We start from the raw sequence: 19,911 nt of genomic DNA on the forward strand, positions 1-19,911 counted from the left end.
CTGGCATGTAGATATTTTCCTGCTCTTCCCTCATTTCTCTAGAAGTCCTCCAGAAACCCCTGCAACAGAGGCCACAGCATTTGCCTATTGGGTGCTGATGTCAAGCTCTCCCCCTCACCCACTTCCTCCCCTAAGCCAGCGCCTGCCCCTCCAGGCCCCTTCTGCCTGCTCAGGCAACCACTGCCCTCCCTCTAGTGGGGCTCAGTCTCCTCACAAGGGTCTTCCAAGGGATGCTGGAGCTGCCACTCCTGCTCGAAAGTCACTCAGCCTTGCCCACCTTCTCCTCCCACACATGATTCCCACCCTATCTTCTGTCCAGACCTCAAGCTTCCCAGCCCAATTGCAGGCCTTGACAGCCGGAAGCCAGCCCCTGCCCCTCGTGGCCGCCCAGTGCCTGAAGTGCTGCCATCTGGCTGTGTGACCCCTCTGTGGGCCTCAGTTTCCTCGTCTGTAAAATAGGGCCAATGACATCTCTCCTGGGGTCTCTGAGGAGGGAAGGAGCGGGGAACAACCGTAGGGCAAGTCCCGGATCCCTGCGTCCGGATGAGTCAACGCCCCCTACCCCACAGGACCAGCAAAACCGATGCGGGAGCGGTGGGGAGCCGCGCCCCCGCGCGTGGGAGAAGGCGCGCTGGGCCCGCGGTCGTGGCGATGCCCCGGGGAGATAGGGGCGCCGCCTTATGTAATGGGAGATGGGGCCGATAAACGGGATCTGCGCAGCCAGGCCTGCCTCCGCGGCCTCGGGAGGTGGCTTGTGTCCGAAGGAGGGGTAAGGGCGCAGACCGGCGTCTCAGCGAAGCCGCGAGGCGCCCACCCCCGCCCCGGTCCGCGCAGTGCTAAGGCCGGACAAGGGAGTGGCAAAAGTGGAAGTAGTGGGTGCGAGGGCCAGGCAGGGCAGGGGCCGGGCTGGACACGCGGGCCCTCCAGCGCCCCGAGCAGCTGTGCGCACCGGCAAGGGGTGGCGTGCATGTCCCGTCGCGCGCATCCTCCGGGGGACGCGGCCGAGCTGCCCGCCTCTTCGCTGCCCTGCCTCGGAGGGCGTCGGGGCTGCGCCGTCCGGCCGTGGCTCAGGAGACCCGCCTTGGCGCTCATCCCCGGGACGAGCCCCCGCTGGCTACTTCAGCTGGTCTGTGTTGCTGTTTTTTGATTTGCAGCGGGGCTCCGTTCACACCCCAGATAATGTAATCAACAGAAACTACAAAAGGGCTGCTCCGGGCACTTGACACACGTGGCTTGTAATTATCCTACAACCCGCTGCGTAGGCCACCCGGTCCGGGTTACAGGGGCAGAACCGGGCACTCAGGGCCGTGGAGGAGCCTGCCCCGGCTGCGCGGCCAAGGCCAGGGAAGGGCGGGGTGCGCGGCCTCACCGCCTTGCTCTCGCCACGCATGGGATCGCTGAGGTTGGGACTGCCCATCCTCCTCTGAACGAGTCCTCCCTGCGGCACGGTTCAAAACACTTCCTCTTCCAATTTTCTCCAACTTTGGGTCTCCGTTGGAAAGAAAAGATGCCCAGTCAGTAGGAGTAAGTGTTAGGCGAGTTGGTTTAATAATTTAAAATATCTAACTTATTAGATTTTTATTCTTATGAAAGTTATACGTGCATGTAATTTTTAAACATCAAATAATTCAAGGAGGTTGATTATAAAAAACGGCAGTTTGGGGAATCAGTTCTTTATGCGTCTCTTGCATTTCTGCACGTCTTGTGAGGCATTGATTGCCCTGCTTTGTTCCCTACTATCTTTTAAAGGATGTTTATATAGCACATAGCCTTGGAAGAGATAGCATCTTCCTCTGAAGCAAAAGGCAGGCAGTCTTACTGTCTATTATTAAAAATTCAGGTTCCCTAAGCTCAGGCTTCCTCTCCTGTAATGCATCCCACTGTGTGTACAGGCGTCATTCTATGAGAATTGGGATTCAGGAAACAAAATTTTGAAATAAAAAAATACTGTAATATTACTGTTGTGCTTAATAGACTGTTCTTTGTCTCTGATCCAAGAGTCTTGTATCTTCTGCCAGCCTCCATGAAACTGGGGCAAGCTAACTTGTTAGCATGCAAGTACGAAAAATCTCAGAGCCTTGGGTTGTTGACAAACAGCCCTCCCCACAACCCCTTAGCCTCTTCTCCAGAGGAACCAGTTTTAACTGTTTCTTTTGGTATTTACCTCCTCCCTGTCTCTCAGTTTCTTGATTCTCAGGTCCAGGCGTTATCTGTGGTCCACAATGAATATTTGCTTCTCTTTTCTCCTTGCCATCTTCTTCCACTTGCATCTTCCCTTTTTTCTCATCCTATCAATGTACATAGATCATAATTTGGGTCAGTCAAAAGCCTTGCATGCCGTTTATATAATTATACTAATATATTCACAGCTGAAACATGGTTAACTATGATTATTTTTATTTTCCCTCAAAACTTTTTTCCTCTGAAATTAATAAATTGTGTTGTTTTTCCATTTGCTTGGTTTTCTATGTTCCTCTCAGTGATTTAACCCTAAATTCTCAGCCACTTATATGTCTCCTCTCAAGAAATTTGGGTAAATGAGTTATTCTCACAATTTCATCTTCCTAAGAAAGTCTTCCCTGGAGCCTGCTGACCTACTCTTACGTGGACAACTGCCCTCTGACCCTTCTACACAGCTGTCACCCTGTGGTCTCCTGTCACCACTGCCCTGGGAATTCCCTTTGCCTCTGTCTTTTGTGACTCTCCTATTCCTTGCATCCCAGGTCTTCCTCTTTCTTGGGGGAACACATTTAATTTTAATGAAGTCCAGCTTATCAATTATTTCTTTCATGGATTGTACCCCTGGTGTTGCATGTAAACATCATTGCCAACCCAAAGTCATCTGCATTTTCTCCTATATTATCTTCTAGGAGTTTTCTAGTTTTGTGTTTTACATTTAGGTCTGTGATCCATTTTGAATTACTTTTTGTGAAGGGTATAAGGTCTGTGTCTAGATTTATTTTTTTGCTTGTGGATGTCCAGTTGTTCCAGCACCATTTGTTGAAAAGATTATTTTTGCTCCATTGTATTGCCTTTGCACCTCTGTCAAAGATCAATTGACTATATTTATGTGGGTCTATTTCTGGGCTCTCTGTTCTGTTCCATTGATCTATTTGTCTGTTCTTTTGCCAATACCACACTGTCTTGATGTAGCTTTATAATAAGTCTTGATGTCAGATGGTGTTAGTTCTCCAACTTTGTTCTTCAATATTGTGTTGGCTATTCTGAGTCTTTTGCCTCTCCATATAAACTTTAGAATCAGTTTGTTGATATCCGCAAAGTAACTTGCTGGGAATTTTATTGGGATTGCATTAAATCTATAGATCAAGTTGGGAAGAACTGACATCTTGAGAATTTTGAGTCTTCCTATGTATGAACATGGACTATCTCTCTATTTATTTAGTTCTTTGATTTCTATCATCGGAGTTTTGTAGTTTTCCTCATGTGGATCTTGTACATATTTTGTTAGGTTTATACCTAAGTATTTCATTTTGGGGGTGCTAATGTAAAGTGTTGTGTTTTTAATTTCAAATTCCACTTGTTCATTGCTGGTATATAGGAAAGAGATCAACTTTTGTGTATTAATATTGTATCCTGTAACCCTGCTATAATTGCTTGTTAGTTCCAGGAGTTTTTTATTGATTCTTTTGGATTTTTTACTTAGATTGTTGTCATCTGTGAACAAAGACAGTTTATTTCTTCCTTACTAATCTGTATGCCTTTTCTTTTCTTGTTTTATTGCATTAGCTTAGACTTCCAATACAATGTTGAAAAGCAGTGGTGAGGGGATATCCTTGCCTTGTTCTTGATCTTTGTGGGAAAGCTTCAGTTTCTCACCAAGAAGTATTATGTTAGCTATAGGTTTTTTGTAGATATTCTTTATCAAGTTGAGGAAGCTCCCCTCTATTCTTAGTTTATTGAGAGTTTTTATCATGAATGGGTGATGGATTTTGTCAAATGCTTTTTCTGTATCAATATAATCATATGATTTTTCTTCTTTAGCCTGTTGATGTAATCACAGGCTTGACTTTTTGAATGTTGAACCTGCCTTGCAAATCTGGGATAAATCCTACTTGGTCATGGTGTATAATTCTTTTTATACATTGTTGGATTTAATTTGCTAATATTTTGTTGAGGATTTTTACATGTATGTTCCTGTGAGATACTGATCTGTAGTTTTCTTGTAATGTCTTTGTCTTTTGGTATTAGGGAAATGCTGGCCTCATAGAATAAGTTAAAAAGTATTCTCTCTACTTCTATCTTCTGTAAGAGATGGTAAAGAATTGGTATAATTTTTTCCATAAATGTTTGGTAGAATTCACCAGTGAACCCATCTGGGCCTGGTGCTTTCTGTTTTGGAAGGTTAGTAATGATTATTCAATTTCTTTAATAGATATAGGCCTATTCAGATAGTCTTTTCTTCTTGTGTGAGTTTTGGCAGATCGTGTCTTTCAAGGAGTTGGTCCATTTCATCCAGCTTATCAAAGATGTGGGCATAGAGTTGTTCATAGTATTTCTTTATTATCCTTTTAATGTCCATGGGATCTGTAGTGATGTCCTTCTTTCATTTATGTTATTAGTAATTTACTTCCTCCCTCTTTTTTTCTTAGTTAGCCTGGTTAGAGGCTTATGGATTTTATTGATCTTTTCAAAGAATCATCTGTTAGTTTCATGGATTTTCTCTATTGCTTTCCTGTTTTTAATTTTATTGATTTCTGCTTTAATTCTTATTTCTTTTCTTCTGCTTACTTTGGATTTAATTTGCTCTTCTTTTTCTAGTTTCCTAAGGTAGATGCTTAGATGATTGATTTTAGATGTTTCTTCTTTTCTAATATATGCATTCAATGCTATAAATTTCAATCTAAGCACTGCTTCAGCACATCCCACAAATTTTGATAAGTTGTGTTTTCATTTTCATTTAGTTCAAAATATTGTTTAATTTCTCTTGAGGTTTCTTCTTTGCCCCATATGTTATTTAGAAGTGTTTTGTTTAATGTTCACATATTTTGGGATTTTCCAGCTATCTTTCTTTTATTGGTTTCTAGTTTAATTCCATTGTGGTCTGAGAGCAGACATCGTATGATTTCTATTCTTCCAAATTTGTTAAGGTGTATTTTATGGCCCAAATGGTGGTCTATCTTGGTGAACTTTCTGCGTGAGCTTGAGAAGAATGTGCATTCTGTTGTTGTTGGATGAAATAGTCTATAGATGTTGATTATATCCAGTTGACTGATGGTGCTGTTGAATTCAACTATGTCCTTACTGATTTTCTGCCTACTGGATCTATCCATTTCTGATAGAGGGGTGTTGAAGTCTCCAACTATAATACTGGATTCATCTATTTCTGTTTGCAGTTCTATCAGTTTCTACCTCACACATTTTGACACTCTGTTGTTAGAAGCATGCACATTAAGGATTGTTATTGTCTTTGGACATAAATCTTTGCAAAATTGGCTCCTTTATCATTACATAATGCCCCTTTTTATCCCTGATAACTTTCCTTGGTCTGAAGTATGCTCTATCTGAAATTAATATATTACTATTAATATAGCTACTCTGCTTTCTTTTGATTAGTGTTACCATGGTACATGATCTTTCTCCATCCATTTACTTTTATTCCATATATGTCTTTGGGTTTACAGTTGGGTCTCATTTCTTGACCCACACTGACAATCTGTAAATAATGGATGTATTTAGGCCATTGATGTTCAAAGTGATTATTGATATAGTTGAATTAAAATCTACCATAATTGTTACTGTTTTCTATTTGTTGCCCTTGTTCTTTGTTCCTATTTTTGTCTTCCTCTCTTTTTCTGCCTTTTGTGGTTCTAACTAAGCATTTTATGAGATTCAGTTTTCTCTCCTTTATTAGTATTTTATACTTCTTTTTTACTTTTTTTAGTGGTTGCCCTAGAGTTGGCAATATACATCTACAACTGATCCAAGTTCACTTTCAAATAACACTATACCACTTCATGGGTAGTGCAAGTAGCTTATAATAACAAAATAATCCTAATTCCTCCCTTCCATCCCTTGTTTCATTGTTGTCATTCATTTCACTTATACATAAGCATGTATGCTATGTCTGTGTGTGTGTGTGTATATATATAAAGCATATATAATCAAATACATTGTTGCTATTATTATTTTGAATAAATTATTGTGTTAGATCAATTAAGAATAAGAAAAATGTTTTTATTTTACCTTCACTTATTCCTTCTCTGATGCTCTTCCTCTCTTTATGTAGATCTGAGTTTTATCATTTTCCTTCTCTCTAAAGAGTTTCTTTTAACATTTCTTGCAAGGTAGGTCTACTGGCAATGGATTCCCTCAATTTTTGTTTGTCTGAGAAAGTATTTCTCCTTCAGTTTTGAAGGATAATTTCACAGGGTACAGAATTTTAGGTTTTTTTTTTTTTCTCTCTCTCAACATTTAAAATATTTTACTCTACTCTCTTCTTGCTTTCCTAGTTTCTGAGAAATAGGTGTAATTCTTATCTTTGCTCTTCTGTAGGTAAGGCATTTCTTTTTCCTCTGGGTTCTTTTAGGAGTTTTTCTTTATCTTTGATTTTCTGTAGTTTGAATATGATATGCCTAGGTGTATTGGGCAGGAGGCATTTATCCTGCTTGGTGTTCTCTGAACTTCCTGGATCTGTGGTTTGTTGTCTGACATTAATTTGGGGATATTTTCAATAATTATTGTTTCAAATATTTCTTCTGTTCCTTTTTCTCTTTATTCTCCTTCTGGAATTCTGCTTATGCTTGTGTTACACCTTTGGTGGTTGTCCCACAGTTCTTGGATAATTTTGTTCTTTTTTTTTCTTTTCAGCCTTTTTTTCTCTTTGCTTTTCAGTTTTGGTGGTTTCTATTGAGATATCCTTAAGCTCAGAGATTCTTTCCTCAGCTGTATCCAGTCTACCAATAAGCCCATTAAAGGCATTCTTCATTTCTGACAGTGTTTTTGATCTCCAGCATTTCTTTCTTTTTTTTTTTTTTGTGAGGAAGATCAGCCCTGAGCTATCATCCATGCTAATCCTCCTCTTTTTGCTGAGGAAGACCGGCTCTGAGCTAACATCTATTGCCAATCCTCCTCCCCTTTTTTTTCCCCCAAAGCCCCAGTAGATAGTTGTATGTCATAGTTGCACATCCTTCTAGTTGCTGTATGTGGGACGCGGCCTCAGCATGGCCAGAGAAGCAGTGCATTGGTACGCGCCCGGGATCCTAACCCGGGCCGCCAGTAGCGGAGCGCAGGCACTTAACCGCTAAGCCATGGGGCCGGCTCTCCAGCATTTCTTTTTGGTTCTTAGGATTTCCATCTCTCTGCTTACATTGCCATCTGTTCTTGCATGCTGTCTACTTTATCCTTCAGAGCCCTCAGCATCTTAATCATAGTTGTTTTAAGTTCCTGGTCTGATAATCCCAACATCCCTGCCATATATGAGTCTGGTTCTCAGGCTTGCTCTCTCTCTTCCAACTGTGTTTTTTGCCTTTTACTATATCTTGTAATTTTTTCTTGATAGCCAGACATGATGTACTAGGTAAAAGGAACTGCTGTAAATAGGCCTTTAGTAATATGGTGGTAAGGTGTGCGGGGAGGGGAAGTGTTCTATAGTCCTAGGAGTAGGTCTTAGTCTTTTAGTTAGCTTGTACCTCTGGACTATGAACTTCACACGTGCTTCTCAGTGCCCCTCGCCCTTTGGTAGGACAGGATGGCTAGAGTGGGCTGGAGTTGAGTGTATCCCTTTTCAGTTTGGAAGACTAGAGGGAGCTCGAGTTGGGTATTTCCCTTCCTCCACTTGGAGGCTTAGAAGGCTATAGCCAGCTGGAACTTGGTATTTCTCTTTTCCCAGGCCTCTTAGGTTCTAATAAAACCCCAGCAAGTTAGGCTCTGGTTAAATAGTTTCTCCTGAGGGCAGGCCTTGTTAAGAACAGAATGCTCTGGCATATTTCAAAATGTTTCATTTCCTTTCCCCCTGCCCGAGGCATGAGGGGATTTTTCTCTGATATTATTCACTGTGAGGAGCTGGTGAGCTCCCAGAGGCAAAACTAACAAAGTGTAGGGGCCTTCCAATGACTGGATACCTCTGGAGTTTTTAACCTCTCTGACCTGTCCATGCTAAGCCTCCAGCAATTCATCAGTTATAGTTCAAGATTCTCTACCTCAATGCTGGTTCCCACAGAATAATTTTATTTTTACTTCTAATTTTGAATAGGTATTTCATTCACATGGCTCAAAAATCAAATTTATATATATGAAAAAAATCAGCGGAGTGCCTCAACCTCCATCACAAATAACTATTTTTATTAGTTTTTGATGTATCCTATCTGAGTTTATGTAAATATAAGCATATGAATATATGATCTTATTTTTCTCTTGTTCCTACATATGAAGTAGCATCCTATACACATTTTCCACCTTGCTTTTTCTCAGTTATCTTTATAAGAAGATATTTCTGTATCCACACTTGGAGAGCTTGGGACATTTTCTTGAATTATTTTATGACTTTTTTCTCTCCATTCTCTCTCATCTCTCTTATCAGAACTACCATTTTTTGATTATATACCTCCTGGACTGGTCTTCTAATTTTATCTTGTTTCTCTTATTTTCCATTTAAAAATTTTCTCTTCTCTGAGATGTTTCCATAACATTATCTTCCATCCCAAGATCCTGTACTCTTCTCTGAATATGTGTGTGTGTCTAATAGCACTGTGGTCTTATTTCATTGATGGGATATCTTTTCTTATCAATCTGAGAATTTTACTGATAGTTGGTATTTTTAAAAGTGAAATCTTTGTCTTTGTAAATATTCAGCCTAGTGTGGAAGGCATATTTTAAACAAATAACTCACATAACAAGTTAATTTATTACATAAATGTTTATTAAGTGCTTACTGTATGCCAGGCACTAAACAAAACAGCACAGTCCTTATCTCTTGGAGATACGTTCTAGTAGGTGGAGACAGAGAACCATTTATAATTATATATATATATAATGTCAGATGGTGACAAGTGCAATGGACAGGAAAAAAAAGGGAGGGGGACAGGCAGAATGGATATGATTATATATGATTATATACAGAATGGTGAGGTAAGTCCTTGCCAAGAAGGTGTTATTTGAGCAGAGACCTGAAGCACGTGAGGGAGTGACCCTGCAGATATTTGGGGAAAGAGGTTTCTTGCTGAAGGAACAGCAAGTGCAAAGGCCCCACAATGCCCCCTGTGTTGAGAATTAGCAACGAAGCTGGCATAGCTGGAAGGAGTGAGGGGGGCATGATAAAATACCATCAGAGAGGCCAACAGGACCGGAGCATATGGCGCCTCATAAGCCATTGTGAGGACGGGGCTTTCATGATGAGTGAACTAGGCGGCAATGGAGGTTTTGAGCAGAGGAGTTACATGACTTGATTTGCTTTTTTCTTTTTCAAAAAAAACTTTTTATTTTGAAGTAGTTTTAGATTTATAGAAAAGTTACAAAAATAGTACAGAGAGTTTCCATATTCCCCCATACCCAGCTACCTCTAATGGTAACATCTTACATAATCGTAGTGCAGTTATCAAAAACAGAAAAATTAACATTGGTTTACTACTATTAAGTAGACTACAGACCTTATTCTAATTTCAACAGTGTTGCTACTAACATCCTGTTCCCAGATCTAACCCAGGATCCCACATTGCTTTTAGTTGTTAATTCTCCTTAGTCTTCTGCAGTCTGTAACAATTCTTCAGTCTTTTCTTGTCTTTCATAACCTTGACACTTTTCAAGAGTATTGATCAGTTATGCTGTCAGATGTTCCTCAATTCCAGTCTTCCTGATGTTTTCTCATAATTGGACTGAAGGTATGCATTTTTGGCAAGTTAATCACAGAAATGAAATTATGTCCTTAGTGCATGTCACAGGGTTCATAATGCCAATATGTCTTACTATGGTGATGTTGACCTTCACCACTTGGTTAAAATGGTTTCTACCAGGTTTCTCCACTGTAAAGTTACTATCTTTTTCTTTTTAAATTAATAAATATATTGGAGGAGATAGGTTGAGACTATATAAATTCTATTTCTCCTCAAATTGTGCCCACTAATATTAGCACCCATCAGTGGATCTTGTCTGACATAATTTTTACTGTGGCATTTGCCTAATGGTGATTTTTCTATTTCCCTCTTTTCTTCTACATCTATCATTTGTAATTCTACTCTAAAGATTTTATTTTATTTTATTTTTCCCCCCAAAGCCCCAGTGGATAGTTGTATGTCGTAGCTGCACATCCTTCTAGTTGCTGTACGTGGGACTCGGCCTCAGGATGAACGGAGAAGCGGCGCCTCGATGCGCACCCGGGATCCGAACTCGGGCCACCAGCATCGCAGCGCGCGCACTTAACCACCAAGCCACAGGGCCGGCCCTGTAATTCTACTCTAAAGAAGAGCTGTCCTTTGTCCCTCTTTCATTATCTAATTAAGTACTAGTTTATATCAGTATGACCTCATGACTTCAATTCTTTTGGATATATACCATGAAGTGGAATTGCTGGATCATATAGTAATCCTGTTTTAAAGTTTTTGAGGAACTGTTATAGCAGCTACACCATTTTACTTTCCCACTAACAGTGCACAAGGGTTTCAGTTTCTCTACATCTTTGTCAGCATATTTTCTGTTTTTTTGATAGCCATCCTAATGGATGTGAGGTGGTAGCTCACTGTGGTTTTGCTTTGCATTTCCCTAAAGATTAGTGATGTTGAACATCTTTTAATGCGCTGATTGGCCATTTGTATATTCTATGGGTTGTTATAGCAGCCTCCTACTCTCAGTACCAATTTCTGTCTTATTCAGTTTGGGCTGCTATAAAAAAAATACCATAGACTGGTAATTTTAATACCAGTGGGTGGCTTAAACAGCAAGCATTTATTTCTCACAGTTCTGGAGTCTGGGAAATCCAAGATCAAGGCATTGGCAGATTTGGTGTGTGGTGAGGGCTAGCTTCCTGGTTCACAGATGGCCATCTTCTTGCTGTGTTCTTATATGGTGAAAGGGGCGAGGGAAGTTCTAAGGGGTTTCTTTTATAAAAGCACTAACCCTGTTCATGAGGGCTCTACCCTCATGACCTAATCACCTCCCAATGGCCCCACCTCCAAATACCATCAGATTGGTGATTAGGTTTCAACATATGAATTTGGGGAGACACAAACATTCAATCTATAGTAGGAATCTGTATAGTATAGAATCTCAAAAAAACAGAAAATGTGTTGACAAAGATGTGGAGAAACTGAAACCCTTCTGTACTGTTAGTGGGAATGTAAAATGGTGTAGCTGCTATAACAGTTCCTCAAAAAATTTAAAACAGGATTACTATATGATCCAGTAGGAAGGTTAGGTTATTGATTTGAGATCTTTTTTCCTTTTAAATGTAGGCATTTACAGCTATTAATTTTCCGCTTAAGTACTGTTTTCATTGCATCCCATAAGTTTTGGGTGTTGTGTTTTCATTTTCATTCATCTCAAAATCTTTTCTTATTTCCCTTGTAATTTCTTCTTTGACTCATTAGTTATTTCATAGTGTGTTGTTTAATTTCCATGTATTTGTGACTTTCCCAAATGGCTTTCTGTTATTGATTTCTTTTTTTTTTTTTTATTTTTTTAAACAGTTTTATTTATTTATTTATTTTTTAAATTTTTATTTATTGCAGTAACATTGGTTTATAATATTGTATAAATTTCAGGTGTACATCATTATACTTCTATTTCTGCATAGATTACATCATGTTCACCACCCAAATACTAATTACAACCCATCACCACACACGTGTGCCGAATTATCCCTTTCGCCCTCCCCCCTCCCCCCTTCCCCTCTGGTAACCACCAATCCAATCTCTGTCTCTATGTGTTTGTTTATTGTTGTTATTATCTACTACTTAATGAAGGAAATCATACGGTATTTGACCTTCTCCCTCTGACTTATTTCGCTTTGCATAATACCTGAAATGTCCATCCATGTTGTCACAAATGGCTGGATTTCATCGTTTCTTATGGCTGAGTAGTATTCCATTGTGTATATATACCACGTCTTCTTTATCCAGTTGTCCCTTGATGGGCACTTAGGTTGCTTCCAAGTCTTGGCTATTGTGAATAACGCTGCAATGAACACAAGGGTGCATGTATCTTTATGCAATGGTGTTTTCAAGTTCTTTGGATAAATACCCAGCAGTGGAATAGCTGGATCATATGGTAGTTCTATCCTCGATTTTTTGAGGAATGTTATTGATTTCTAATCTCACTCCATTGTGGTTGGAGAGCATACTTTTAATGATTTCAATCTTTTTAAATTTATTGAGACTTATTTTATGGCATAACATATGATCTATCCTGGGGAATGTTCTATGCGCACTTGAGAAGAAAGTATATCTTGATTTTGTTGTGTGGAGTCTGTTAGGTCTAGTTGGTTTATAATGTTGTGTAAGTCTTCTGTTTCCTTGATGATGTTCTGTTTCTTCTATCCATTATTGAAAGTGGGGTATTGAAGTCTCCAACTGTTATTGTTGAAATGATCTATTTATTCTTTCAATTCTGTCAGTTTTTGCTTCATATATTTTGCATTCATATATCTATTGTTAGGTACATAAATGTTTATAATTATTGTGTCTTCCTGATGGATTGACCTCTTCATCATTATAGAATGCCCTTCTCTATCTTTAGTAACACTTTTTGTCTTAAAATATATGTTGTCTGATATAGTACAGCCACTCCAGCTCTTCTGGGTACTGTTTGCATAGTATTTATTTTTTCATCCTTTTATTTTATTTGTGTTTTTGAATTTAATGTGTGTCTCTTGTAGACAACATATAGTTGGCTCTTGTTTTTTGAAATCCATTCTGCTAACCTCTGCTTTCTGATTGGAGTGTTTAGGCCATTTACATTTAGTGTAATTACCAATAAAATAGGATTTATGTCTGTCATTTTGCTATTTGTTTTCTGTCTCATGCCTTTTTGTTGTTGTTGTTGTTAGTCCTCCATTACTGCTTTCTTTTGTGTTAGGTATATATTTTCTAGTACACTATTTTAACTCCTTTGTTTCTTTTACCATAGGTTTTTTTGGAGTTATTTTCTTAGTGGTTGCCCTGGGAATTACAAATTAACATCTTAGATAATATCAACTTAATTTCTATTTCAAATGCTCCTATATAGCTCTGTTCCTATATAGCTCAATTTATACAATATAAGCCTTTGTTGAAGGGCTGTGTGTGTGTGTGTGTGTGTGTGACACAGAGAGGGAGGGAGAGAGAGAGAGAAGGGGGGGGAGAGAGCGCTTTTTGGGTCATGTTTTCAATGCTCCAGCAGACAATTTACAACTTGTGCCTTAGCTTTTGCTTCTTGTATGAATAGAATTTCAAGGTCAGACAGAGGTGAGGGCTTAGGGCCTTCTCAGGTCTTGCCTGAGTATGCACAAAGCTCTGACACACACATAAATTTCTAGATTCTCAGGAATATTTTCAAGCTTGTCAAAGCCCCCATGGACATATCCTTCCCCAATTTTTCCTTTTAAGTTTTTTGGTTACCCTCTTATTGGCCCCAACTAGTCATGCTGCCTCAGGCAGCTGCAATGTTAACCAATTACCACTGATAGCCTACAGCAGGTAGGGCTGTTTGCAGAGTGAGCCTGCATCAGGTCAAATAAAGATAGGCCCTGAGGATAGAGAGTTTCAGTGAGCCGCCAGACAGTTCAAATAGTGGCAGTTCTCTGGGGCTCAAGATTTTGGGGAGTGTCAAATCCATACTGCTCCTTCCAGTGGCTGCTGGTTTTCACAGGTACGGTAGTTATGGAATTGTTGGTTTTCAAAGCTACCACAGAGACAGGGAGAGGGGAGTGGCATTAGGGTAAATTAAAATGCCATTGGCTTTTCCCACTGAGATCAACTGTTTTCCTTGAATAAACACTCCTTGGCTTGTTGTAAGCCTTTAGTTAATTTCCAAAGTTCCGAAAAAGTTTATTTTGACAGTTTTTGCCAGTGTTCTTACTGCTTTTATGGAGAAGCAGATTTTCGGAAGTTCTTACTCTTCCTTTATGGAAGTAGAAATTCTTTATATACTAAAACCAGTAATTTACACTGATGCTTTGGATTCAATCCAACACCACAGGGTTATTTTTATAGTCTTTCCCCTTTCCTGATGCAAACATCTTCCTCCAACAGTGAGAAATTTAGTTCTCATAATCTACAATATATGTGTTTGATCTTAGTATATAAAGAGTGGTTTCAGAATTGCTAACCTAGGGCCGGCCCTGTGGCTTGGTGGTTAAGTGCGCGCGCTGCGATGCTGGTGGCCCGGGTTCAGATCCCGGGTGTGCATCGAGGCACCACTTCTCCGTCCATCCTGAGGCCGAGTCCCGCATGCAACAACTAGAAGGATGTGCAGCTATGACATGCAGCTATCTACTGGGGCTTTGGGGGGAAAAAATAAAATAAATAAAATCTTTAAAAAAAAAAAAAAAAAAAAAAAAAAAAAAAAAGAATTGCTAACCTACACCCCTATGATGAACACATTTACTTGATTTAACAATATGACTGGCTGCTCTGTTGAGAACAAAATGGGGGTAGGGGGTGGGGTGGGGCAGGACCATATCACTGAGAGCAGTTAAGTGGTTACACAGATAATTCAGGATAGAGATGATGGTGGCTTGGACCAGAGCAGTGGTGGTTTAGATAGTGAGGCATGGTCAGATTCTGGATATATTTTGAAAATTGAACCCATAGTATTAAACTGATGGATTGGATGTGGTATGTGAGATAAATAGAATGAAGGAGGATGCCAAGATTTTTCTCTGAGCAATTAGAAGAATGGAATTGTCATTAATCGAAAGCCTACGGGAGGTTCACATTCTGGGGCAAAGATTGGTTTTGGTTATTTTAAGTTTCAGATGTCTATTAAAGTGCAACTAGGCAGCTGAATATGAGCTTAGAAGAGATCTGGACTAGAGACTTATTTGAGGAGTCAGTATCTAGATGATTGTTAAAGTTGCTGTCAGTGTCCTGCCTCTATCCTAAGAACTTCTAGTGTGTTCCAGCCTACTTCTGTCTGCTGCCATCTGCATCTCTGTCAAAAGGCTTTATTTTTTTAAACTATGGAAGGCAGCTCTGCTGGCCTACATGGGAAGCCAGTAGCTAACACACTCTGGAATAGCTCTCTGTTAGTGACTCTCAGGAGTTGGTATATAAATACTCCAGCTCTTTCACCCCTCAGGGGGGATAATTCTGAAGTATATATTTTGCCAAATTTCTCAGCGTCTCCCTATGGGATTAAGCTTCAATTGCCTACCATGGTAGCTGGCTTAAGAACACACTCTTCATTGGCTGCCTTCTCATCTCTATATAATTCTCCCAGTCTCTTACTGTTTACTTTTGCTTGAATCATTGTTTCAGGTTTTGCTTCTGGGAGAACCCAAACTAAGATAATTTTAAAGCCATGAGACTGGATGAGATCACCAAACAAGCGAGTGTAGAGAAGAAAAGAGGCGCAGACTCAGACTGAGCCCTAAAGCACTACATCAAAAACTCAGAGAAATGAGGAGCCAGCAAAGGAAACTGCATGGGCAGGGAGAAGGCAGAGTTACATTTAACCAGCGTTGGGGGTTGTCAGAACAGTTTGAAACTAGAAGAGGGGCAAGACAGTTCAAAGACCGTGATGTAGTGATGGACCATGGAATTGAAGTTGTAAAAGGTGAGAAGGCATGAGGGAGGGGAAGAAGTGAAAACGTAGTAGATTCAATGGATTGAAATCCTGGTGGGCTCAAAGAATTGCAGGGGTTGGAGACTCCAGGAGTGAATTGTAAAGATACCAGGGAATTGTTGGAGAGTGAGATGCTTAAAATTGAGATTGTGGAGGGTTGCAGTTACTATTAAAAGGACTCGACTCTGGAGTAAGTCTATGGAGTGAGTGCCTTCTCACTGGAGGAGAACAAGCAGTTGAGAGGTCAGGGGGTTGTATTAGATCATCATCTGGATGCTGAAATCCCTAATGACTATGAAATTAGTATTGGAGAATGAAAGTGAACGGGGAACTAAAACTGTCAATGAATAAGGGGAAGTGACCATGCGGGGGGCTAAAGATAACTGCAACAAAAAAGTAAACTGAAGATATAAGGTTTTTTGAACACACAGTACTTACTGTGTGCCAGGCAGTTCTAAGCAGTTTATAAAGTCATTTAATGCTCATAACAACCCTACAAGATATGTACCGTTTTACCTACTTTTCCAAATAAGGAAACAGAAGGAAGAGGATAAATGACTTGCCCAAGGTCCCAAAGCTTGTGAGTGGTGGTGCTAGGATTTAAGCCCAAGTAGTCTGGCTCATATTCTTAACCTCCATACTGTGATGCCTATTCATTCCAAGTGTGAAGGAAGGAGGTATTAAATGGAGGGTAAGAGGGAGAAGAATGATCTAGAAGCAGCAATGAAAAGCAAGAAGGGCATCTACTTCACTTCCAAGCCCACTGATACAAGGGGAATGGGAGACAGAGCAGCCACTCTCAAAAGGGCTACAAGGGGAAGCCACATCCTCAGGGGAAAATCAGACTTGAAATTGGGAAGTCTGTTTTAATTTATAAATAACTTTTGTTTTTATATGTATGTTGTTTTATATTTATTTCACATTGCCTTTTTTTTTTTTTGTTATTCCTTACTGCAGTGGCTAGAGCTTTCAGAAACCTGTTGATAGAAGGTACTTGGTTTTATTATTTAATGGGAAATGTTTCATCTTTCCCTATTCAGGGAATAGGGAACAGATGACTATTAGTTTTATTTGATGGCAAACAAACACACACTAAGAAAATATTCTTTTATTCTTTGCAAAATTATGAGTTTGCTAAAGCTAGAAGTTGAATTTTATTAATTAATGTCCAGTGATAGGTGTCTGAATTTTTTCCCCTTTGATTATGGTGATGACTTATGAACAGATTTATCATTTTCTGAAATATTCTTGCATTCTTGGGATAAAAATACCCTTGGTTCTTGTGTGTGTTTATTTTACTATGACTGGAGTTGATTTGCTCTTAACTTATGAATTCCTGGATCTCTGCTCTGAGTGAGAATTGGTCTGCTGTTTTTTTCTCATGGTACATTTGTCAAGATCATGCTAGTTTGGTAACTATGGGTGATTTTAGTTTTTCAAAGCTAATTAGGATGACTGAACATTGTCATGAGAAAGGGCCTTGGACAGGAAGCAGGTGGCTATGCTGCCTGGCTGTTTCATCCAAGGATTGGATGAGGGTCTGGAGCAGCAGTTCTCAATCAGGGTTCTTTATGTGAACCACAGAACACAGAAAATGATTTGAGTAACTCTTTCTTCAGTTCTCTTAAGGACAGTACATAACTAGTATCCTTTCAGGTGCAGAGAAATTGATTACATACAATGGATACTGTATTAGTTTCCTATTGCTGCTATAACAAATTACCACAAACTCAGCAGCTTAAAACAACACAAATTTATTCTCTTATAGTTCTGGAGGTCAGAAGTCGAAAATCAGTTTAAGTGGGCTAAAAGTCAAGGTGTCAGCAGGGCTGGTTCCTTTAGGAGGCTCTGACAGGAGTCTGTTTCTTTGCCTTTTTCAGCTTCTAGTGGTCACTTATATTCCTTGGCTTCTAGCCCTTTCTCCATCTTCAAAGTGCATCACTCCAATCTCGGCATCCAACACATTGCTTTTCCCTCTTCTGCAGACCAGTCTTGCTCTGCCTTGTCCTTGTTAGGATACTCATGATTACATTTAGGGCCCACTAGGGTAATCCCATCTCAAAATCTTTAGCTTTAATCATATCTGCAAAGTCCCTTTTGCCACATATGATATCATTCACAGGTTGCAGGGATTAGGACCTTGATATCTTTGGAGGCCATTATTCAGCCTACCACAGATACCTCAGGACCTTAGGGCTTAATTAATTCTCTTCTTGACTCTGGTTGAGAAAGGCTGTCTGGACCATATGCTGATTAGATCTGTAGATGGCACAAAACTGATTGTGCCATGACTGACAGACTCTGAATGATAAAACTCTAATTCAAAAGTGCATGACTTGGTAGCATTCTGTGTGGAATGCTTGTGAAAGGCTTCAAGACATCAGTTGGTAATTCCAGGAAAAAGCGCGATTGTGCTTTTATGAAAAATGACATCTGGAGTCAAAATGAGAGGCCTGCTCTTCCAGGGCTGGTTGGACCCCACTGGGAGCAGGTCATGACTTTGTGAGTGAGCCTTTCTTGCCTTCCACACTGGAATGCACACTTGGAGAGCAATCAGGATTGATGGTGAGGCTAAGATGAGTCACAAGATAGACATATAGGAGAGTTACAGACTTCTTCATGATGGCAGAGCAAGCCTCACTGAAAGGAGACCTTGCTCTCGGTCAGAGCTTTCCAAAGCTGATGTGCTCAGTGGGACACTTCCTCTCTAGAAGAGACCCCAAGTCTGGACGACTACCTACAGGGATATTTGGGGAGGGAAGATGGTGGGTACTGCATTAGATGATTGATTACTTATGGTTCCTGTCAAACCCTGAAGCCCCATTAAAACAACTACTTGAAATTTTGGTTGGGGAAACTGAGGCACAGAGAGGAAGATCATTTGCTCAGAGTTATAAAGAGCAGAGCCAAATATTAAAATCTCATCATTTATGGTCATCTTCAGATATTAATACTGATAACTCAGTTTTTTAAAACCACATCCAAGGAAATAAATTCAGAGGTAACACTTAACACTGAATTTTTTTTTAAATGCCAAAACCATAAATTGTCAAGGCAGTGAGAAGCTACGTCTCAACAGTGCTTTGAGAAGTGCAAGGTAAGTTAGCTTCAGGTCCCAGGGAATCATTCATTTGTGCTGGGGAGGAAAGAAGAGAAGCTGAGTCCAAGTGTGCTGCTGTTGAGCCCCGTAGGCCTGTCAGAGGCTGCCTGGAGGGGGATGAAGTTCAGGAATCAGGCCAAATTTCATGTGAAACAACTTTAATCATTTTAGAACCTCTCAGACTTTCAAAATGCTAGACACAAAGCTCCTTTAAAGAATATATTTTCTTGTTGACTCAGTTGATACCAGAAATAAACAGCTGCATGAAGACCTGTGTTTGTAAGGCATTTAAATCTTGAATATTTTTAATGACCATAAGATCCCAGGGAGCTACCACTGCATTTTACAATCTCTGAGCACTGATCAATGTTCTTCTTAATCCTGTAGAATTTCTCCACATATTCAGAACGCCCTAAGAGCTCCACAAAATCTTCATCATGAGTGATTACCAGAAGCTGGAAGTTGCGCTGCTGTGAGCGACTTTTTATTATCCTGAAACAATATATTTAGAACATTTTATTACTAATAAGCATAAATAACTCTTTCCTTTATTTGAAAAAGCCACTGAGAACCTTGTCAGACATGACATGACCATGTGCTATGTGTGACGACCAGGCTTTTCCTGTGCCATCTGAGTGTCAGGGCCTCTGCCAGCCCCGCAGGAAATGAGGGAGGGGTGCGGTGGACCCCAACCTTCAGCCCTGCCAGGTAGGAGTCCCATCTTCTCTCCAGACAGTGGGGATGCATCTTCACCTAGTCTGGCTTAGGGACTGGTAAGAATATATGATCTAGTTTCTTCCAGAACATAAAGTTCTTACTAAAGCAGGTGGAAATGTTTTACTGAGTTTTCCTTAATATCTATGCTGCTCAACTTTAGGAGTCTGACTTATTCCTTTGTCTGGGGTTTTCTTGACCTGTTACTAGTTTTCTCTGGAACAAAATAAATCAAAAAAAAAAAAAGACAGACTACAGGCGAGGGAAATAACATACTCAAGCCCCACTGCCTTCTTAGGAGCTGGGTCTACTTAGAATTCTGCCACCACCGTCACTAGATGCATCATTAGTATGACACACAGGGCCTGAGTGGGTGTACCGAGAGC

General features: G+C 40.1%; 1 protein-coding gene across 4 annotated transcripts in view; it reads right to left on the bottom strand.

Annotated features, from left to right (window-relative positions):
* Positions 1 to 17,449: 17,449 nt before the first annotated feature.
* Positions 17,450 to 19,911, bottom strand: part of RAD50 (RAD50 double strand break repair protein) — a 70,630-nt gene continuing 68,168 nt past the window's right edge. For 3 of the 4 annotated variants that reach the window (XM_004420214.3, XM_087429821.1, XM_087429824.1), the window contains one exon: positions 17,450 to 19,303. In XM_004420214.3, coding sequence (XP_004420271.1) covers positions 19,117 to 19,303 — 187 coding nt within the window. In that variant the 3' untranslated portion in view covers positions 17,450 to 19,116. The remainder of the gene's footprint in view (positions 19,304 to 19,911) is intronic. The other variant, XR_015551966.1, reaches the window with a different exon arrangement.

This window comes from Ceratotherium simum, chromosome 4 (genome assembly GCF_057802395.1).
Source record: "Ceratotherium simum simum isolate JZ-2026a chromosome 4, ASM5780239v1, whole genome shotgun sequence".
NCBI lineage: Eukaryota > Metazoa > Chordata > Mammalia > Perissodactyla > Rhinocerotidae > Ceratotherium > Ceratotherium simum.